This window comes from Phyllostomus discolor, chromosome 4 (genome assembly GCF_004126475.2).
Source record: "Phyllostomus discolor isolate MPI-MPIP mPhyDis1 chromosome 4, mPhyDis1.pri.v3, whole genome shotgun sequence".
NCBI lineage: Eukaryota > Metazoa > Chordata > Mammalia > Chiroptera > Phyllostomidae > Phyllostomus > Phyllostomus discolor.
Genome location: NC_040906.2, coordinates 6,440,234 through 6,462,606, shown reverse-complemented (window position 1 = coordinate 6,462,606; position 22,373 = coordinate 6,440,234). Strand labels below are relative to the sequence as shown.

The 22,373-nt window shown below is 41.6% G+C and overlaps 1 protein-coding gene across 1 annotated transcript in view; it reads left to right on the top strand.

The window, feature by feature from the left end:
* The window catches only part of LOC118500400 (nuclear body protein SP140-like protein), a 31,960-nt gene extending 18,857 nt beyond the window's left edge, over positions 1 to 13,103 (top strand). Inside the window, exons 5-12 of the mRNA XM_036025008.1 lie at positions 201 to 305; positions 2,603 to 2,745; positions 3,869 to 3,913; positions 10,530 to 10,645; positions 11,328 to 11,445; positions 11,745 to 11,822; positions 12,036 to 12,179; positions 12,945 to 13,103. Of these exons, the coding sequence (XP_035880901.1) occupies positions 269 to 305; positions 2,603 to 2,745; positions 3,869 to 3,913; positions 10,530 to 10,645; positions 11,328 to 11,445; positions 11,745 to 11,822; positions 12,036 to 12,179; positions 12,945 to 13,088 (825 nt within the window). The 5' untranslated portion in view covers positions 201 to 268 and the 3' untranslated portion in view covers positions 13,089 to 13,103. The remainder of the gene's footprint in view (positions 1 to 200; positions 306 to 2,602; positions 2,746 to 3,868; positions 3,914 to 10,529; positions 10,646 to 11,327; positions 11,446 to 11,744; positions 11,823 to 12,035; positions 12,180 to 12,944) is intronic.
* Positions 13,104 to 22,373: the final 9,270 nt, after the last annotated feature.

The following is a 22,373-nucleotide window of genomic DNA, read 5'->3' as shown; positions in this document are numbered from 1 at the left end:
GGGGGGTTTGAGAGGTGTAATGAAGGTAGACATTCTTGGTTATGTATCCAAAATACCACTGAAAGACTGAAACTCGGGAGATATGTGGAATAAAGTTTTCTAAGTACCCTTATGACTTTATAGACATGACTTCAACACAGGAGAAAGTTGTACATGTGTGGTTGTGAAATGAGACAGAATGAAAAACTCTTCTCTTTCAGGGCTAAAAAAGCATGAAGGAGAATTTCTGGATTTTCAGTCTAAAATACTTCCTGTGACCTGTGGAGACATGAAAGGCATGTTACATAAGAACAAGTTGGAAGAAGGTGGGTTTAATGGTGTACTTTAATTTGTAATACTTTTGTAAAGGAATCACAAGAATTGATGGAATTACCCACGTGAATTACCCATCATTCAAGAAATTGAGGGCCCACTGTGGCTTGAAAGAAGAAGGAAGGGATCCCTAAGATGATGTTTTTACATTGTAAGCAGTGGTGCATATTAAGTGCTCACCCCCACGGGGAAGTGCCCATGAGGATGTCCAGAGAATGAAAGAGGATTGTCAGTCTATGGGTGGAAAAATACTGCATTTTCTACTTTGAATGAGATATAACAGGGAAGAGGCCCTCAGCCTCCACATTCACATCCTGTATCCCATCTGGGTAATCACCACCAGGACAGGGTGTTGGATGCAGTGAGGAGATCACAGAGTTTAGAGTCAGAAAACCTGATCCCAGCCTCAGCTCTGCTGAGAGTGACAGTGTGAAGACTGGGACCTTCCTGAGCCTGAAACTTCCCATCTAAGAAACAGAAAACAATTTCAAGCCTGCCTCCTGCTGTGACTTAGCGAGTTAGTTTATGTAATGAATATAACATGCTTTGTGATTTTAACGTTAGAAAGCTTGTCAATAATTGTCTATTGTGATGAACTTAATAGGAATTTCTCTTAAAATCGATAGTGAAAAGCAACTAATATAATTGTCTGCATCATAACTATGTTTTTAAACAGCTTTACTGAGATATATCTCATACAATTCACCACTTAGAGCAGAGGTGTCAAACTCATTTTCACTGGGGGCCACATCAGCCTCGCAGTTGCCTTCAAAGGGCCGGATGTAATGTTAGGACTGTATAAAGGTAACCGCTCCTTTAATGGTTAAGCGAGACTTTAGCGCTGCCGCTGAGTAGAAACAAGTCCCTGGGCTGGGTAAAACAAGGTGGAGGGCTGGATTCAGCCCACAGGATTTGTGTTCGCCACCTGTGACTTAGCGTGTAGAATTCATTGTTGGGTTTTTGTTTTTTTGTTTCTTTTATAAGTTCGTAAGGTTGTGTAACCATCATCACAATCTAATTATAAAACATTTTGTCCTCCACTAAAGGAAAACTCATGCCTCTCATTAGTCAAGGTCAACTCCCACCTCACCCCACTGCCCAAACCTAAGCAGCCACTAATCTATTTTCTGCCCTATAAACTGATCTATCTAGGCATTTCATATCAATTACTCATATAACATGTGCCTTTCTGTGATTGGTTCTTTCACACAGTGTAATGTTTTCATGGTTCACCCATGTGTAGCATATATTATATATTTCCTTCTTCTTGATGCCAAATAACATATTATTCCATGGTATACGCATTCCATATTTTGCTTATCTATCCATTTGTTGGAGTTTTTCACTCTTTGGCTATTATGAAAGGTGCTGTTTTGAACATTCTCATAACCTATTTGTGCGAACATATTTTTTAAAATTCTTTCGGGTATATACCCAGGAGTGGAATTTCTGAGCTACATGGTACTTCTCTGTGGAACTTATTGAGGAAAAACTAAACTATCTTCTACAGCATTGCACCAGGTTATGTTCCCACTGGCAAAGTCTCAGGGCTCCAATTTCTCTACATTCTCACCAACACTTATTACTATTTGTCTTTCTCATTATGGCCATCCCAGTGCTTATAATGTATGTAGTATGTCATTGTGGATTTGACTTTCCTTTTTCTAATGACTAATGTTATCATGACTTTCTATTACATCTAACTTAAATTTTCCACTGAGTACTATTTCCCAATTACTTACTGTTAGCTACCTGTGATTTCAGGGATGGAAAATCACTGCTCAGTAATTGCCATTAAACTTAGATGGGGAAGCTGCTGTAATGGTGGGCACAGATGTTGCCTGGGTGCCATTCTGAGCAGCAAAGCCCCCACCTGAGGTCTCAGTCCACCGTGAGGTTCTGCCTGCACACTGCCCCAGGGCCAGCAGAGAGTCTGGCCTGTTCTCTGTCTCCAGAATTCAATAGCAAATTGAAATTGTCTTGTTTTGCAGAGCCACATTCTTTTCCTTGTAGGTAATTTTAGAATACTTGTATGATGTTGAGTAGATCCTAGTGATCACTTTTGTTGTTGTTTCATAAAGGTCAAAGATATGTATGCACAAATCAGGAAATCTTGAAGGGGATATATAGATGGGGTTTGGGAATTCTGGTGTATAAAAGGGAAGGTCAGACTCTCCTAATATTGATCCTCAGCCAAAATTGGGTGACTTTAGATCCGGGGTGGTGGGAGGCCAGTGTCTGAGCTCTGAGGACAAAGAGGTGCCAGGATCAACTTGTCCCGGTCTTACAGGATCCACGGTGAAGTGCATAAAGACAGAGGATGGAAACTGGTTCACCCCCCAGGAATTTGAAGCTGCAGGGAACTATAAAAGTTCAAGAAATTGGAAGAACACTGTGCGCTGTGGTGGGGAAACCCTAAAACGGCTGATGGAGGTATTTGAGTGATGGGCAGGAGGTGTAACCTCCCTTGTTGTGGTCGAACATAAGGTCACCTATTGACTACCCAATACATGGGTTGAGTTATCTGTAGAGCCCTGAGGCCCCTGACTTTACGGTTTCCTAGGGGAGAGTTGCCTGACCCTCACACCTCAGTACAAGGCAGCATATCAGTTGTCAAAGCGGCTCTTTCCAGGTAGGTTCAGGAGCTCGAGGAGGGAAAGGTCATACTGACTCTGGTGCTTGCACACAATTTTAGGCACTGAAGTAAAGAGGACTGTCTGCATTCAAACAAGTGGGCAGAAGGCACTTGGGGAAAGAATGGCATGGAAACCATAACCATGATCAACTTAGTTCTGTGGGTTGAGGTAGATGGATTGTGTATGCTTTGACCAAATCCATCAACTGGGGTGTGCAGTGTAATTTAATGTCAGGCTAGAAAGTTTAAATTCATAACATAATGCAGAGAACTAGGGAGGTCTCCTAACGTGTGAAATGGCATATTTAAAACAGTATCTCAGACAACGTGGGGATTTGAAATTACTTCACTGTCTTTCAGCCCAAGAAACGTATAGTCAACCTGCAAGGCTCAGCTCCCATGACACTCCTGTCTGAGTATTCCCTGACTAATCCACCCTGGTCATCCCTTCCCTGGGCCCCCTGAACTCACTATTGAGGCCCTTCTCACACTGTCTTACTCTTATCCTTCCATGCATTCCCTTTGTCTCTTTGGACACTCCTAGGGTTTGTCCTTCTTTGTCTGCCCAAAACTATCCATGTGTCTGACACCATGTATGTGTGGGACATGTGTATGTCAGTTGAATAGTCCTGGTGTGAAGAGACAGGTCTGAATGGTACTGATGGGAATGGAAAGGAGGGGAAAGGTGTCGAAGAGATTGTGAAGGAAGGAAAAAACACACGAGCAAGGAAACACATTCTGAAAATGATTTTCTGGGTTCCATGGATGAATTCTAGAATAAGTACAAGTGAGGAGAGAGAGATTTTTTGCCATTGAGCTGATAGTATGATGTCCAGAAGAAATTTTTACAAAGAGGTTAATACCAGACTCACAGAATATTATCATAGGTTAAGCATATACTTGGATCTTCTTATTTTTCAGGAGGGAAAGCTACCTACACCACCAATATACAGCAAGAAAAAAAAGGTGATTATCCTTTTATACTAGTTCTTAATACCTAACTCATTTTATATGTACTGCACATTTTGTATGGTTTCTCAATTGAGTGATTATCATTGTTTCCTCTTTTTGTCTCTCCTACCTTTATTTCATTTATTTATTTTGCATTTTTCAGAGTTGCTGCGTTGAACATTAGTTTGTATGCAATGTTATCTGTGAATGCTAAACCACTAGATGTTCAAATAAGGAACCATCAAAAAAGACTCTTGTAGTTAAAGGTATTGTTAGGGTGTCAAATGTAATGCTAACATGATTATGGAATACACAAAAACACTTTTTTAAATCAGGTCACAAGGTCATCTTCAATTCAATCCCAGATTTCTTTGATAAAGGTTACTATTTCCTAGATTTAATGAAGTCAGATGGAGTAAAGTTTGCTCCCCATCATCCAGATGAACCTGTATAGTAGACAATCTATTTTGGGACAGATATGAAAGCATATACTACTTCATAAGAGAGGAAACTAAGAGCATATTTCTTCTCTGATTACCTACATACTCTTTCATCCTTTAATAAAATGTATACAGAGGCATACATAATTCTTTTTCAAGCAGAAATTATTGGCAAATTTTTCATAAGGATGGTGCAGTTTGGGAGGGAACTCTTGGGAGATGGATATAGTTTAGGTGAGAGGCTGACCTGTAAAAATTGTTTACTTTGATGTCACCCCTTTGGGTCCACCTCAAGGGCTGAGCAGGCCTCCTTTCTATCTGTGAAAGTGGTTTCTCCCTCTGTGGAAGAAGACTGAACAAACACTTACATAATATGCAGTGTAGTTTCAGGACAAAGTGATAGTATTTTCAAGTTTGGGTATGAATGAGAACTTGAGAAGGAGGGGAAGGTGTGAGGTGCCATTCTCACACACTTCAGGTTGAAATGGCTGCCCAGGTCATTCACAGAATCCTGCATTAGCTTACACAGAGCTGGCCACTGGGAATGTGAGGTCCAGGCCTTGACATTATCAGATGATCTGCAAATTGGGAACTAGTCTTTGGGACTTTCCATCCACTGAGTTTACTGAAGATGAAATATATTTAACATTCTTTATTCAATGAGTACTTTGAAAAGCAACATCTCTACTATTCTCCATGTGTCTAAAGTTACTTTATCTGGATTACCTAAAAGAGCTAACAACTTCCCACAATGGGTCGGTCTATCCTTTTCCATGGTTCCAACACTTTGTAGCAACAGGGAACAATTTTCCATGAGGATACTCAAAGTGGTAAATCTCAGCACACATTACTACCTGGTGGTTCCTCTTGCCTCCCTAAAATTCTCTTGCTGATGGAAACCCGAGTTCATGGAGTGGCACTTGGTACCACATGACAGTTTTATATCTCCTGATGAGGGCCACTGATGCTTTCTGGTGACAGCAGCTGTGTTCTCAAATAATCTTATCTACTCAACCAAAATAATCATTTATTATATGCTAACATTTGCTTAAGAATAGCATGTAATCCCTTTTTTCCAAGGGGCATGATACTCATTTATTTACTCATTCAACATACAGTTGAGTGCATAAAAATGCTAGATGCCCATAAGGAAGATTGAAATAATATCCCTGACCTCAAGGATTGTGTCACCTTCATTGTCTACCATGGAAGTATTACTGAAAGCAGAGATTGTAGGGTGCCCAAGTGGCAGGCAGTGACCTGGCCCTTTCTCAGGTCACTTTATAGTGGATTACATCTGTGTATGACATCTCTGCCTTGGCTGGAGATACAAGCTGAGGCTGCCTCAAGGGAAGGAGGCCAAGACATTTTACTGAACATACCCAAACAATGCGAGTGTAGTGCACAGTAGTCCATTTCCTGTGAAAAGTCAGACAGGTGCCTTCTTGGGATTTGGATGGAAACCAGATAAAGGTGACTTTCTGGAAGAAAAGTTACAGTACCAAAGATATTGGATTCCTTTTATTTTTAGTGTGATGCCCTAGAAGAGCTTCAGGAGGTGGTAGTATCTTCTCTGGGACACTTGCTTGGTTCACAGGACCCTGAGTGATAGATGGAAACCCAGGGGGTCCTGTCATACTACCAGTAACCTCAAGTCCATGGGGAGGAGAAGGCAACTGTTCCAACAAGAATACCTTCACTCATGTTAATAATAATAGTCTGTAAACACCTGGGACAGATGTTATAGGCATATAGACATCGCCTTATAATATTCTCATGCATTACTAACCACACTGGCTCAGGCCTAATCTCCACTTAGGCTGCACTAGAATCACCTGAAGTCCTTTGTAAAGTAGCATTGCCAGGATCTCTCCATCTATGAAATTGTAATTTAATCAGTCTATACTATTATTTGCACATTATGTTTGTTTAAAACTTTGTATGAGACTGACGCCTTACCACTTGGCCACCGTGCCTGATAGCCAGTTTAAAAACTTTATAGATAATTCTATTACATGAGTTACTCAGTCTATGACTTAACAAGAGTACCAATGCCTGTGCCTCAATGCAAACCAATTGATCAGAATCTCTTACACTGGGACCAGAACTCTAGCATTTCACATACTCTCCTCAGGCAATTCATATGTGCAGCTGGCATAAGAAACAAAGAGCCAAAGAGAAATGAGCCTTAAGTTGATTAAGGATCAAGGATGAAACATTATTATGCATTGGTTACAGTTTTTATTTCCTTGTTCTTCTGGGAAGAGGGCTATCATGACCTGGAGAACGATGATGGTAATCTGTGAGTCCCTACAGTGAGAAGAAGGAAACTGTCCCCAGTCCTCCATGCTGGAGCAGTTTCCGTCCCATTTGGGAGTGTGATTCAAGATTCAACCAGAAAACTGAACAGGAGGTATGGCAAGATGGTCCTTGGGTCTTGATCTTATGTTTTACCAATATTTTAAAAAAACAAAAGCAATGACCTGAATCTAAATTTGCCCAACACAAGAATTTTCACTGAAAAGTGAAGAACAAGATTCAAAATAATTATTAGTTAGTGACCTTTCATCTTTAATTCCTTTCTGCACTGAGATGACATAGCTATGATCCAAATTCCTCTTCCCATTTGCTTCAAGAGGCATATTTCTGGTCTTTGTGTACTCAACCAAGATATAGGATAGACTTTGAGAAACCAACCACTTTTCTTTATGTATTAGGGTGGAAATACTCACCAGGGTCTCAACATCTCTGCATGCAGTGGACACTACATGGATGATGGAGCAATCAAAAGAAGCTTACAAATTACTGTGTGGCATAGGGACAGATAGGATTTGGAACACGAGTAAGACAATAGACACAGAATGGATTCTCAGGCTTGTGGTCAATATTGTACATTTTAGGAAATGGGAGCACTAAGAAAGAACATGTAGTGGGCATTAGGACAAGATTTGGCTGCATGAGTTTGGCGTGTGCTTTAAATATCTGATAGGAGATGCTTGGTGAGCACAGGGATGTGCAGGAAGGCAGGAGAGAGGCTGGATATTTGGGAGCTGTGGATAGAGCAATGTAACTGTGGATTTCAGAGTGATTTGATCACCTAGGGCCAACCAAATAGCTAAAGATGGGAACTTGGGAGATTCTCTCAAAATGTTGGAGGAAAAGAAGGACTAGAAAGAAAAGACATAGAATGGTGAGACTGATGGAGTACATCCAGGAGAATGATGGAGTAATTGAACAAAAATGGAGTTTCAGCTACATGTTGCTACAAAGGCCAAACTAATGAGGCAAATGCTCGTGCAAAAGGCACAGGATTTCTTCAGGTGCTACATGACCTTGGAGAATGGCAGGCTCCTTTCTCACTGACCATCTCTTTCTTCCATGCAAGGAACTGTCCTGAGCAAGGCCAAGGCAAAAGCCAGTGTCCAGAATACCTGTTCTGTTTTCAAGTGCATTCCACTGGAGCCCTCAGGTGGCTGCTAAGTGGTCTTAGTCCCCATCCAGGCAGTTTAACAATGTTCCCAGCTTCTCCCACCTGTAGCCTGTGAGTAGAGCCCACATGGCCATGGGTTATGTGGCTACTAGGGCTGCTTGGTCAGGCAGTTCTAGAGGAGAGTATGCGAACACACTGGTAAGTGTACTACCAGGTGGGGGAAAGAGAGAGAGAGAGAGAGAGAGAGAGAGAGAGAGAGAGAATATAAGAGGGAGACTGACTTCCTCATGGAGGCCATGGGAAATGTGGCTGCTAAGGCCACATGGCCTCAGAGGGAAGAGGAAAATCCAATCTGTGAGTACACATCCAGAGAAAGGGAGAGAGAGAGCTTGTTCCTTGGGATTAGATTAGCTAGGGTGTAGGACAGACCAGGTGCTTTCTCAAAATGACAAATAAAATTCCCAAACTTTTATGCACCTTGGGAGGGTTCATTCCGAATCAATCCCTTCTTTCCCCGGGTTAGACTGACATGTCTCTTTGGTCTAGCACCTTCCCCTGCACCATTTAAGCTACTATGGTATATGGGTCTGCCTTTGCCTGGTGCCACCCCAATCTAGTACAAGATTAGGGGTAAGTGCTGGGGACAGGGCTTTTCTCTATCTAATTATCTGGCTAGCTTTTTCTATGCTCAGTGTAAGAATCTCCCACTCCCACCATCTTGGCCAATGTGGGAGGCTCTCTGGCACTCCTACTGACCGTTTTACAGTAACCGTGGCACACCACTTGTGTTCAGAATAACCAGAAATATTCACAGTAGAAAAAGTTGGACACTGTCATCCCTGTTTCCTCATGTTCCTCGATGGTCCACTTCCCTCCCATCCAGCACTTGTCAATGTGTGTGCCAGTCCCCCGAGCCATTCTCATTTTTGTCACCTCAGATGGTCACAAGAGTGTAGGCGTTTCTCCAATACCAGGGGATAGTCAGGATGTTTGTGTCTGGGATAGAACTGCCCCCAAGTGGTTCTCAAACTGGATTCTCACACCAGGCAGACCCAGGAAAGCAACCAGGGGCAGATATACTTCCTAATAGTTCCTAATTTATGTAAATACTGATTATCTTTTTAAAAATGTGACGTGTTTTATTTATTTTTTAAAAATTTTAATTTTTTCCCGGTTATTCTTCCTTTTTCTGAGGTCCTTTAATATTTCCATACCTGCAATTTTGAGGACCACCCATTGTTTTGAATTGGCCTGTGTTTTGGTCGTGTTAGAGAATGCTTCACACAGTTTTCACAGTTGGAGTTCCCTATTGTATGGCTTCCTGTGACTTCAGGGACTGAGTTTCTGTTTTAATCACCTCCTTTTCATCCCATTGATGAGGGAGGGATGTCAAATGGACAGTTTGGGGGATGGCAAAAAATGGCATCTGTCACTGGACAGATGGATGGACAGGTGTTTATTATTCTCATATACTCCCTGACTGAGAAAGGAAGGCAGTGCCCCTCCTGCAGGCCTCATCAAGGTTGCCCTGTGGAACTGAGTGGACAACCAGGGGCTGGGGAGTGTAGGGTGGCCCTCTGGTTTCTGTGGGAGGTTGTGTCCGGTTTGTGTGAAAGATTCCATGGCTGACAGAGAACTGAAGCCTGACATTCCAGGATGGGTAGGGTTACTGGTGGTCCCTGGACTAGGGGCATTGTTTAGCTGTGGGATCTTATCTGGGAGAGCAGAGTGGGGAGGGACACATGCAGATAGGTTGTCTGAGGCCATCTCAGTGTTACCAGATACCACAGCAGCACCTGACACTGAGCTTTAATATTAGTCCTTACACCACGTTTTCTTCATTAACAAAGGGCTCAGTCACAGGCCAGTTTCTTATCATGAGTTCATGTGTGTATATATAACACAGTGTATATTCATATCTTCTCTATACATTTATTTGGGTTTAATGAGTAGGAGTTATGCTACAAGACTTGGATGCAAATACTGTCAAATTTCTTCTTCTGTAAATTAAATTAAATGTAGTTTAAGGTCACAGATTGAGACTGGTAAGAAATCCAGCTTCATTGATAGCGGGGTGGGGGGCTCACCATTCTGTTTACAGAACAAAGCAGTTGCCACACTTCTTGGGTGTTCAGAGACAGAGCCTCCATATTTTACATACCAAGCTGAGTCATGGGGCATCTTTCTGCAGCTTCCGGATCTAAAGAGCTCCGTCCTTCTTTCCATCACCTGGTCGTTTTTTCCAGGGTTTTTTAAACTTGAGGCACTGTCACAGGTCCAGGGACTCTCCAGGCCCAGAATCCATGTCCAGGAACCCCTGCCAGGCCCTTCAACTCATGGGGAACCTTCAGCCAAAAAAAAAAAACAGGATGACAAGCTTTTCTTAGAAGTTTATTCCATTTTATTAATTTCTCAATGTACCACCTTCCTAGGGATCATTTTAGTCATTGTGTTGTAGGCAAATGGATTTAACACTTTATGGCAGAAACTTGGTTTATCTACAAGGTTATAAAATGATTCACTTTCTGTAAACATCATTGTTTTGTTTTGTTTAGAATCACTTGGTTTATAGGAAAAACTTTTCTGGTCTGGCACACAGGTCCCTCCTGTAAACTTCACTGAGAAAAATCATTCTTCCTCTGAACTCTCCACTCAGAAGAACATAACTTTCCTTCTAGATTCACAAAAGGCTGTGCATTCTAGAATCTAATAGTGGTGGCCTTCTGGGGTCTCACTGTGGGTACATTGATTTACCTTCTAGCTTGAAAAGCCAGAGGCATGTGGGGTCTGCCACAGTGGAGAAGATCTCTTCGGCTGTGATACTTGTTCAAGATTCTTTCATGGGGACTGTCACCTGCCACCTGTGCAGAATGAGAGGTTTGTGAGATGCAGCCCCCTGTCTTCTTTAAGGGGTCCTTCCTCCTGCCATGCACCATCCCCCTGTGGGGTTCCTCCTTGTGTCCTGATGGGGACACAGCAGGGACAGAGGTATGTGGTCCAGCAGTATGATCACAGGAGCTGTTGAAAGATGCTGGCAGTAGGGGGTGAATGTTCTCCTCTCCTCTGGGAGGCTGAGGCTGGTAGCTGAGTCTTTTGCCCACATACCACTTACTATTCTCCATTCTAGAACTTTCCTAGTGTTGACTCCTGTTCATGGAAGTGGGAAAGCCAGCTGATTGTGTTCTGTGCTTATTTAGAAAAGGCAAGAAACATGAACTTTTTCCATGTTCTCAATTGGCTGATTGAGATCCTAGGCCCCTAGGGGTTAAGGTCCAGTCTCCAGCACTCAGGCCCAGTAGGCAGGACTCCTTGTGCTCCCAGCAGCTCAAGTGGGGAAAGGACAGCCCACCACTCATCTTGACACCAATCTCCACCTACTGACCCCCAGTTGGCACCCTTGCTGTTATCATTGTCTCAGGCCCTACATGGGGGATCTGGAGACTGGGGAGTGACCCCTTTGTTCTTAGTATGTGTCCATCAGCCTTTCCTGAAAGGAGAACAGTGGCAGCCATAGGAATGGTGGCTGTTTCTGAGACTTTGCTTTGCTCACTTATCCCACACCTCTCAGGAGACCGTGGAGTTGCACCTTCTGCAGGATGAAGGAGTCTTCAGGAAGTCAGCAACATCATGAGGAGTGTGAAGTCCTGGCAATGACAATGGGGCCTGAGGAGCAGCTGGTAATTTGAATTTGACCCAAAAACTTTCTCCCACTCACATGTGAGAAGTCAAACAGTAAAAGGGTGAAGGAAAGAGCACCAAAAGCCGTCTGCATTTCTTACCAGGTCTCAACCACATTGAAATCTCACTAGGACTGGTTTGCAGACAACATAGCTCTGGAATTACATGTCTGATTCCCAGATCTCTACCTGTTTGAGGAAACTGCTGGAAAACTGGTGTGGCCACGCCTCTGCCTGGGCATACGTATGGGATCATTCACTCTGAGTTACTTTTCATTCAAATCCTCCTTCTCTTGCAGAAATGTGAGTTCCTCCTCTTGGAGATCTACTGCCACTCAGACAATATCTCTCTTGAGCCTATGGAACAAGATAAGTATGTAAGTAATGATAACAAACTGTGATTATAGGTTGCCCAGGTGTTGCCTGGTCTTGGCATGTGCTCTTGTGGGACTTGTGATCTGAAACCCGTGGGAGTGAGAGCACGAGCTGCTCTTATCACTGCCTTGCACTTTGGCTGGATTTTTCAGGAATGCACAGAAGGCAGACATTGTGCTGTATCAGAAATTCTCTCATTATTTACTTTTCACCAGAGTGTGGAGGCTTATCGAGGCATGGATAATTTTATGCTGCTGAATAAGATAAAGAAGAATCTAAATGAGCGGCGTTACCCCAACGTGGGCAACTTTATGAGGGACATGCGCGTCATCTTTCAGAATCACAGGGCATTTAATAAAGTAAGTGTCTCTCCCGCTTCCATTTCCTTTTTTTCTCCATTAAGTTGCTCTGCCCTCATTTTTTGGTGTACAGAAATTTTACAGTTTATCTCACCCTCTAACAAGCCTATACAAGCAAGATATCTAACAGTGAGGGACTTTTAAAACTCAAGATAGAGCATGGCAGTGAGTCCCTAGGAGTCCCTGCAACCAAAATTTCAGAACGCTAAGAGCTCTTTCCTCTCTTCAAAGGTAAGAGGTGCCCACTGAAAACTGCGTCTTCCCTGCTCTGAACAAAGTAAGAAGAGAATTGTGTCTTAAAGTCATATTACCCTTCTTATCGTCCCCCAAATATTATTAATCCAACTTCTCAGAAATTTCAGACTCCAGGTTGCTTGGTATGTAAACGAACCATATAGTTAAGAGGAGTCACCAGAGAGAAATACAAGTGACAATTTGAAAGAAATATCGCTGATTGTACTTAGACATCTGTAATATTTTATGATTACAAAGACTTTGGATTACTTTTTAGATTATCACTAAAGTAAAGAACCTAAACCAAATGAATAAGAGTCCCCAAGCATGGTAATGATTTTCCATTTTTGCCTAGTTAGTAGTAAATGATTGTTCACTTAGGACACAGAAAATACTCCTAGCCACATGAGTTTTTACTCTTAACATGGTTAATGCAATTTAAGTGTTTTAGGCAAGAGTTGTGATCATTCCCAATCACAAAGTATCTAGTGGCAGTGATAATGAAGTCATTATTTTTGTCATTTTTTTCAGGATCATGCCTTGTACTTAATGGGAATCGACCTGGAGGAGGAATTTGAGCAGAATTTTAAGAAAGTGTTCACTACCTCAGCACCGAAAATGAAACCTGGTAAGGAGGTGGGAGCTCAAGGCCTGGGCTGCAGGAAACTGAACTAAGAGCTACTCTTTCCTGAGGCATCTGTTCTGAGTTCATGCTGCACCATTGATCCAGTTTATCCTGCCCATTCTCTGCATTTATTTCTCTTGATCTTTTGGGGATGTGCAAAGTAATAAGAAATCATTATATTTACAGTTTTTAAAGATGAGGCCTATTAATTTACAGGTCCTGTTAATCCACCTATGCATCATCTATTGATTATATAGTAGAAATAGGCTAGCAAAGTAATAAATTTGTTTGAAAACTAATTCTATGACTATAAAGTGTTGGATTTACACAGTGATTTCTATAGAGAAAGGAAAGCTAAATATTTCTTTGTTGGAAGGTCACATTGTCATCTGATCACAAACCTTGAATAGTGTCAAGGGTCAATTCCTCCAGCTATCTAGTGTTAGCAGAAATGGAGAAGGTATTTTAAAACCCAAAGTATTATTTCTACAGGGTTTTTCAGCAAGTGTTATAGTGACTTTTCAAAGGACCTTTGCAAAAGTGTCTTACTTTTTCCTTTACAGCAACCCTGAAGGGTAAGCAGGATGGACAGTGTTACTCTTGTTTCTGGATGAGGAAACACAATCACAGACATGTTTCCAGGTCTTCTACAAAGTGTCCTGGAGATAATAGCTTTCTTTTTTTTTTTTTTAAACTTTTTTTTAAAGATTTTATTTATTTATTTTCAGAGAGGGAAGGGAGGGAGGGAGAGAGAGAGAGAGAGAGAGAAACATCAATGTGCGGTTGCTGGGGGTCATGGCCTGCAACCCAGGCATGTACCCTGACTGGGAATCGAACCTGCAACACTTTGGTTCGCAGCCCACGCTCAATCCACTGAGCTACGCCAGCCAGGAGATAATAGCTTTCTTGATTCTGCATCATTTCCTTGGTAAAGCTGCAGTTTGACACAGTTACCAAAATGCTGTCTCCCAAACCTTGGGCAGCAAGAGTGATGATACACTCTCCAGCTCTTTGGTGCACAGACTGGTGGTTGGTGTCCCTTCCTACTTTCTCAGCGGATATTGGAAACATGCCTATTTAGGAAAACATTCTAGGAAAAGACCTACAAACAAATAAAAATGTGACATGATCTTGATGTTACAGAAGAGCAATATTGTAAGTAATACGTTTGTTCTAATAGCTCACTATGTCTATCCATGTAAAATGAAAGTTTGCTGTAGTTTTTAGAGAGTGCACAGTCTGACTTCTGTCTCAACGTAGGCAAACTACTCTAAAAGTGACTTCAAAATAGATCTATGGCTCAGACACAAGAGAAGATTATTTCAAGGCACAGCAGGGGGCAGGAGGAGGGGATTTCCAAGGTCTGCCCACAAAGAAACAGCAGATGAAGGAAGTGTGAAATGACAATAGAAGGGGTAAGACAGGAAAGAGAGACAAGTGTAGGTAGGTGAGGCTCAAACAGAGCAGAGGGGCCCCTTGCCAGGGACTGGTCTCTGCTCTGGGGACAGTAAATGGCACATCACTAACCTGCAAAGAAGGTGACTTAGAAGGCAGTCTAGGTGGCCTATGTACAGGCCATGATATACATGGGTTTTCAAGATGTTTGCAGGTTTTATCAGGGAATTTCCTACTGAGTCAGTTTCTTAGGCACACACTGAGACACCTGAACAACCCTGTGCTTACATGCAGTGATCAATAACCTGACTCCTTAGAATCAAGTAAAGGAGGAGAGACCCAAGAAGCCACCTGTTCATGAATCTGAATTGCACTAAAGAAGAATTTTAGGATTGTATTCCTGGACAACAAAAATCCCGACTCTCACTGTGGAACTTTGTATTCCTGATGAATCTTATGCTGATATTTTCCATATATATAGATTCGATTACTTCTAGGGTACCACTTTGAGCATTTAATTTCTTCTAATCAATTTGAAAATAGGAGCAAGCAAGAAGCATTAAAACTGTTGTTTAACTGGATGAACCCCATCATTACTATCAAATTCCATTTATAGATTTTGACAGATGACCCCCACCACAACATTGTCCTATATAGTGATATTAGAACATGCCTTTGCAAACTACAGTATCAGTTTATGTTTACAACAACCTAAAAGTGAGGCCAGAGATAACTGTTGTTCCCCCCACAGTTGGGCAGTTATCAGTTTGCTCCCTGTATCTATAAGTTTTTCAGGATCTTTACCTGTCACATGAAGAGATACCAGAAGAGGCTGAAATAATAGCCTGGACTCCTAGCAAACATCAAAAATCCTTTATTCAAAACCTCTGAAGCCACATGTAAAATAATAATAATGTTTTATTGTTTTAGAATGACACTATGCCATCCCCACCTCCCTCCCCTGACTGGGTTTGGGGGAGTGGTGAGGGGAAAATTCAGGCAACTGTACTTGAACAACAAAAAAATAAAATAAAATAATAAAATAAAATAAAATAAAGTTTAAATGAGAAAAAAGAATGATGCTATGTTTTATATCCTGTTTGTTATAAAAGGCCACAAAGGGGTCTAGAGCAGAATCCCATTCTCAAATATTAATGTTTCTGGAAATTGTGTGAATTCACCTCAAGTGTGATAAATAAAAATTTTACATGGACTCATGGCAGCTAAGTCCAGATTCCCTTCCAAATTAGTTAGCTGCAAACCTATGAAAAATGTTGGTTTTCAAAACTTCTTTGATTCTGTATACGGGCTAAAGATTGTGGTTTGCTTCATTCAGTGGTGATATCTTTCCTTAAGATGAGAAGAGACAGAAATGATCATCATCATGCCTTTTGTTCTAAATCTTTCTTCAATGTACAGAGTTAAGAGAATCACAACTCGTATAGTTATACATTAACAGCTGTGTTTTCTTTTACTTTCAAAGACTGTTGATATGGAAAGCAATTAGTGTGACTCCACTGCTCTTTGAACACCCAACTGAGGATGCTCTGACATCTAACAAAAATCTTAAACTGAGGCAGGACAGGATATCTATTCTTATTCCTTTATAATATGAAATATGAAGATATTTAAGGTGTTTTTTTTAATGTCCTGGACTCTTACTTCTCAATTCGGTAGGTTTTTGGGATCCTTTAGAAGGAAGAGAGAAACAATAAATCAAATACCATATAAACTCAAGCTTTCTACAGTGTGAATCATCTGAAGATCTGCACCTTTATTTTTTCATTTCACTTTTCTCACCACCACCTGTTATTTTCTAGGTACTGTGGATCTTAGAGAAACGTCTACTCCAGAAGAAGCCAAGAAAAAAAGATGTAAGAGTGGACAAGATTTTACTTTTTGTTATTTTTATTTATTTTTAATTTTTAAAAAAGAGTTTTATTTATTTAATTATTTTTCAGAGAGAGGGGAAGGGTGGGAGAAAAAGGGAGAGAAAGGTTGGTGCATGAGAGAATAAGTTGTCTCTTGCTCGTCCCCAACCATGGACCTGGCCTGCAACCCAAACATGGCTCTGACTGGGCATCACACCAGCGACCGTTTGGTCAGTGGGATGGTGCCCAACTCACAGAGCCACACCAGTCAGGAGTTATAAATGTATTTTATTAAAGGAATAGTAATTACAAAACAATGATAATGTCTATTTTGTAGAGTTAAAGGAGCTAAAGTTTTGAGAAACAAACTTGGGAGATATTGGGTTACCGATGTGACTTTTAAGAATTTTTAAAGTGTATTTTATTCATAATGCTATTACAATTTCAATTTTTTCCCCCTTCCACCTGGCACCCCCCTTCCCTCCAGGAATCCCCCAATTAGTTCACATCCAAGCATCATGCATATAAGTTTTTTGGCTTCTCCATTTCCTATACTACTCATAAAATCCACCTGTCTATTTTTTATCTACTAATTGTGTTTGTTAACCTTTCCCCCCATTTCCCCCCATTCTCCCCTTTCCCTCTCCAAGCTGATAACCCTCTAAGTGATCTCCCTATCTATGATTTTGATCCTGTTCTGGTTGTTGGCTTAGCTTTTTTTTTTTTTTTTTAGATTCAGTTGTTGATTCTTTTAATGTTCATAGTTTTGATATTCTTCTTTTTTAGATAAGTCCCTTTAATATTTCATGTAATAATAGCTTGGTGATGATGAACTCCTTTAGCTTTACCTTGTCTGGGAAGCACTTTATCTGTCCTTCTATTCTAAATGATAGTTTTGCTGGATAGAGAAATCAAGTGGTAGGTCCTTGCTTCTCACCACTTTGAATACTTCTTGCCAGTCCCTTTTAGTCTGCAAAGTTTCTTTTGAGAAATCAGCTGATAGTCTTATGGGAACTTCTTTGCAGGTAACTCTCTTCATTTTTCTTTAAGATTCTCTCTCCCTTTTTTAACTTTTGACATTTTAATGAGGATGTGTCTTGGTATGGTCCTCTTTGGATACAATTTGTTAGAGACTCTCTGTGCTTCCTGGACTTGTATGTCTGTTTCCTTCACCAAATTAGGGAAGTTGTCTTTCATTATTTTTTCAAATATATTTCAAATTTCTTTCTCTTCCTCTCCTCCTTATGACATCCCTATGATTTGGATGTTGGTGTGTTTACAGATGTGCTAGAGGCTCCTTATACTAACCTTGTTTTTTTGAATTCTTTTTTCTTCTTGGTGTTCTGGTTGAATGCCTATTTCTTCCTTATGTTCAAATTGTTGATTTGAATCCTAGCTTCCTCCCCTCTACTGTTGGTTCCCTGTAGATTTTTCTTTATTTCACTTACTGTAAGATTCCTTTTTTCCTTTATATTGTTGCCATACTCAATGAGTTCTTTGAGCATTCTGATCACCGGTGTTTTGAACTCTGCATCTTGTGGGTTGGTTATCTTCATTTTGTTTAGTTCTTTTTCTGGAATTTTGTTCTGTTCTTTCACTTGGGACATATTTCTTGGTCTCCTCATTTTGGCCACCTCCCTGTGTTTGTTTCTGTTTATTAGGTAGAGCTGCTTTGACTCCCAGCCTTACTACTGTGGCCTGTGGTCAAAAAGGCACCTGTAAGTTGTGTGGGGTGGAGCCCTAAGTAGTCACCACGGTGGGGCCACTCATTTCACTGCTTTGTGGCTCTGTGTGTGTGTGGAGGGCTCAGAGAGGAGACAATGTTGTTGCTTTGCTTCTGGAGGTTTGCCTGGCACTCATCCCATTTCTAGTCACTTCACCCACTCCCTGCATGTAACTGACACCCTTCCAGCTGTTGCTCTGGTGGTGAATCCCGGAGTGGGTGAGTTTGCGAATGCTCTAAGTCCATGCAGGCCCTTTAAGCAGATCTTCCTGCAAATCTGCAGTTTCTTCTGCTTCCCCAACCCCTCGTGGTTTTCTTAGCCAGAAATTCTGGGGATCTAACTTCCTGGTGCTGGAATCCTGGGTTGTGTGGTCTGGCTTGGGGTTGGGATCACTCACTCCCAAGGTATCCCTCCCAATTTTTATTCACTGCAAGTGAATGTGGGACTGCCCGTTTCACCCCCTCTCCTCCTGTCTCCACGTCTTCTCCCCTTCCTACCTGTATGGATGAATGAGGCTTCTTTAAATCCTTGGTTGATGGACTTCCATACAGCTTCATTTTCTGATGGTTCTGCTTGCATTTTGTTTTGAGGTCTAGTTGTAATTTCTTCTTTGGTTGTGGAAGGAGGCATAGTATGTCCACCTATGCGTCCATCTTCACTGCGGATTTTTCTTGTTTTTAATACGAGAAATGAGTTTTTAAATACCAGAATTTCATCGTTGTTATTATTTACAATATTGTAGTACATACAATACATCTTTGAAGAGATGGCTTCTCAAAGGTGTCCATGTTTTAATCCCTGGAACCTGTAATCTCTTGTTTCACATGGCAAGTAGTCTTTATAGGTGTAATTAAACTAGGGACTTTGAGATGGGGCAGATTTTCCTAGATTATCTGTGTGGCCCAAATATACTCCATAGCCCTTAAAAAGTAGAGAAGCTTTCTTGGCTGTGGAGAGAGGAAGAAGTGACTCTGGAGGAACAATCAGAGAGGTGCAATATCACTGGCTCTTCAGATGCAGGGGGGACTAGGGAATATGGGTCACCTTAAGAAGCAAGAAAAATCAAGGAAGCAGATTATTCCCTACAGCCTCCAGAAAGCAGTGAAGTTCTGCTAAAAACTTGATTTTAGCCTTGTATAATTTAGGAGCTGCAAGCAGGGGAGCCGCACTTGTGTTGGTGATATTCTGGGAAGAACCACCTGGAGACCAGCACATGGGACATGCCATTTGTTACTGACATTACAGGGGAATGCACTGATGGTGCTGGATAGGGCAACAGGGGCCGCACCGAGCCTCAGGCCTTGGTACTTCTCATAGGGTTGGTGACATGGTAATGGCAATGAAAGCTCTACCTTGTGACGATTAACACAGGAGCCTTGAGAGGGCTGGGGCATCCAGATACGGACTTTTCTTATTCTTGTTCCTTGTGGCTGCTGGCCAGGCAGCTATCTGTTCTTTGAGGTTGTGGAGGGACCATGTTCTGTGTTACCCCACACCCGGTTGGGCCATGTCAGAATATTAAATGATATTAATTAGATAATAAATTTCTGTTGTTGTAAGATACTATTTGTAGTAAATTGTTAAGGCATCCATATGCAAATAATACATATGGATACATTTGGTTCTTAATAGTAGGATATGGCTGTGAAACAGTCCTAAAAATGTGGCAGTGGCTTTGGGCAGTGGCCAGAGCCACTGGAGTATTTTAAGTAGGATGATAGAAAGCCTAGACTGAGCAGTTTGTGAGTGGAAATGTGGATGCTGAAGACCTACAGAGGACTCAGGAGGAGGGAAGGCTGTGGGAGAGAAAACCTGTGCTGTCTCAGAGAATACATAAATCATCTTGAACAGCACAAATGTGTAGGACTCTGCAGGTTAATGGTGTGACTGCTGAGGGCTCAGAAGGAAAATAGGAACATGTTTTTGGAAACTGGAGAAAGAGGATCCTTACTATATACAGACAGAAAGGTTAGCCCAAATCCTTTCCTGCAGATATTTGGGAAGGAGAACTTTCTGGATATACACTAAGGCGATCCCTAGGTGATAAAGATGCAGCTGTCTTTTTATTGTTGCTGCTTCCAGTAAAATGTGAGAAGAAAATGGGATAAACTGAGGGGAGAACTGCTCAACCAAGAGGAATCAGGACTTGATGATTTGGGTTATTCTCCACTTACTTGGGTTGAAAAGGATGCTAAAATTGATATTCACCATCAAGCAGGTGTGCTCTGCAGAATGATCAAGAGTGTGGTTCAATGATGTTTTGTTAGCGCCCCAGAAGTATTGAAAGATCCGAGTATTCAGGGGCAGGAAGGTTCTTTGATGAGATTATGTGTGTGACTCATAGATCCCCTCAGCTATCTCAGCAGAAGCCAGGAATAGGTATGTGATCATGTAGGGAATATCCATGGAGGAATCTTTTGTCTAACAGAGCAAATCCCCATGACATACATGGGAGACGTATTTGGTTCTTGAGAATTTTATACCAACAGAAACAGAGCTGTTTATGTGCAACACCTGGAACCTCTGCTCTGTTTCTCTACATGGAGAGAGTTTGAAAATGTGATTAAGTTGATGGTCTTGAGATGGGGAGATTATCCTGGATAATCTGGGTGGCCCTAATCAAATTAGATAGGTCCTTAAAAATCAGTAACTTTCCAGCTGTGCGGCAGTGTTTTATGCCTGTGGAAGAACAATCGGAAATGTAGGACCTGGCTGTCACTGGAGACCAGAGCAGAAAGCAGTGACTCAAGAAATGTGGGCAGCCCTTACAGCTAGAAAAGGTTAAAAATAAACTCCTTTTTACAGCTTTCAGAAAAGAACAAGGCCCTGAGGGCACTTTTACTTCAGGCCAGTGAGACTTGCATCAGATTTCTGACCATTAGAAGTATAAGGTAAAAATTTGACTTGCTTTAAGCTGCAAAATCTATGTGAATTTATTATAGCCACAGCAGAAATCTACCAACTTCCATAAGGTCAAAAAAGAATAACAACAAAAAAGAATATTTTATCTTTATATGATTAGTTTACATCTGTTAAATCAGCAATTGTTTATTTTTTACAATGTTCACTACATTGACTCTAATTTCCAGGTTTCTTTGTCATTCAAAAATCCTTGAAAGGATACCATGAGATACATGGAAATGTCTCAGAAAATGCCTCCCAACAAGCTCACCGGTATAGTGGAATCTGGCAGTGTCCCCAGGAGGATACCACTCTACCAGTCCCTCTGATTAATATCACCAAAGGGGACTGAGATCCAATCCAGTTGATTTGGTTCCTGAACCATTCAACAAATCTAAACCATAATTGTTTCAAGCTTCTGTGATCACTCCTATGGTGCAAGTCACTGTGTTTGTATCAGAGAGGCACACGAACTTGGTGCCCTGAACAAAATGTATTCACCACTGTGGAGGTCTATGAGGAGATGTATATACATCAGTCAGAGGGAAGATGGACATGGCCTCCAGCCTGGCCCATCTCTCAGCTATAGGTCTTACAGGTTTTGCTTCTGCTCATTGTTTCTAGCCCTTGAAGGGACAGGATGGGGAGAACGACACAGCCTAAGGACAGTGTATCCAATCTGCCCCCTATGTCCCTGACAGCAGCCAGATACCATTTGTTCTCTGATAACATTCTGAAGAATGACTAAGAGTCAGTGTGGGGACATTGTCCAGAGTCATTATACTTGGGATGACAGGTGTTAGCAGCAGCCTTGGACTCTTCATATCTGATGCTGAGTGGCAGACTCAGCAACCATATGGTGAAAGAGCTGGACCTGGTGGTTTCCTTCTGGAATGAGGCCTCAGGGCAGATCCAGAAGACAAATATCATTAATGCCTCTCCACATCCCCTACCTCCCAGGTGTTTCTTCCTCAGGTGCCTGCGTCTGTGCTCTTCCTTCACTGACGTGAAACCTGTATGTACTATTCTACTGTCTCTAACTTTGTCTTTCTTTCCAGTAATGTCCTACTGTCACTTAGACTTTTCATTCAGAAGACTTGCATACAAGCAGGGAACAGGGATTTTCAAAAATATAACAAAAATTAAGTTAGAGTCCCCAAGGGAAACCAAAGAAGGTGCTCCATAAGCTGATTGGGGAAAGAACAAGGCATCATTCCCAGGAAGGTGCAGAACACAATCTAGAATTTTCAGAATTGGTCTCTGTAACCCCATTGATTGCCCACCACATTTGTCCTGATCACAATGAAGGAAGGAGCTGTTCCCTTTCTGCCTTCTTTAGGGACAGCTGCCTTTGGTGACCAAGAGCCCTAAGAGAGAAGTGTGTGCACAGGAGGAGAGGAGATCACAAAGTCAGATGATCAGAGCATTGATTGTGGCTTTTAAC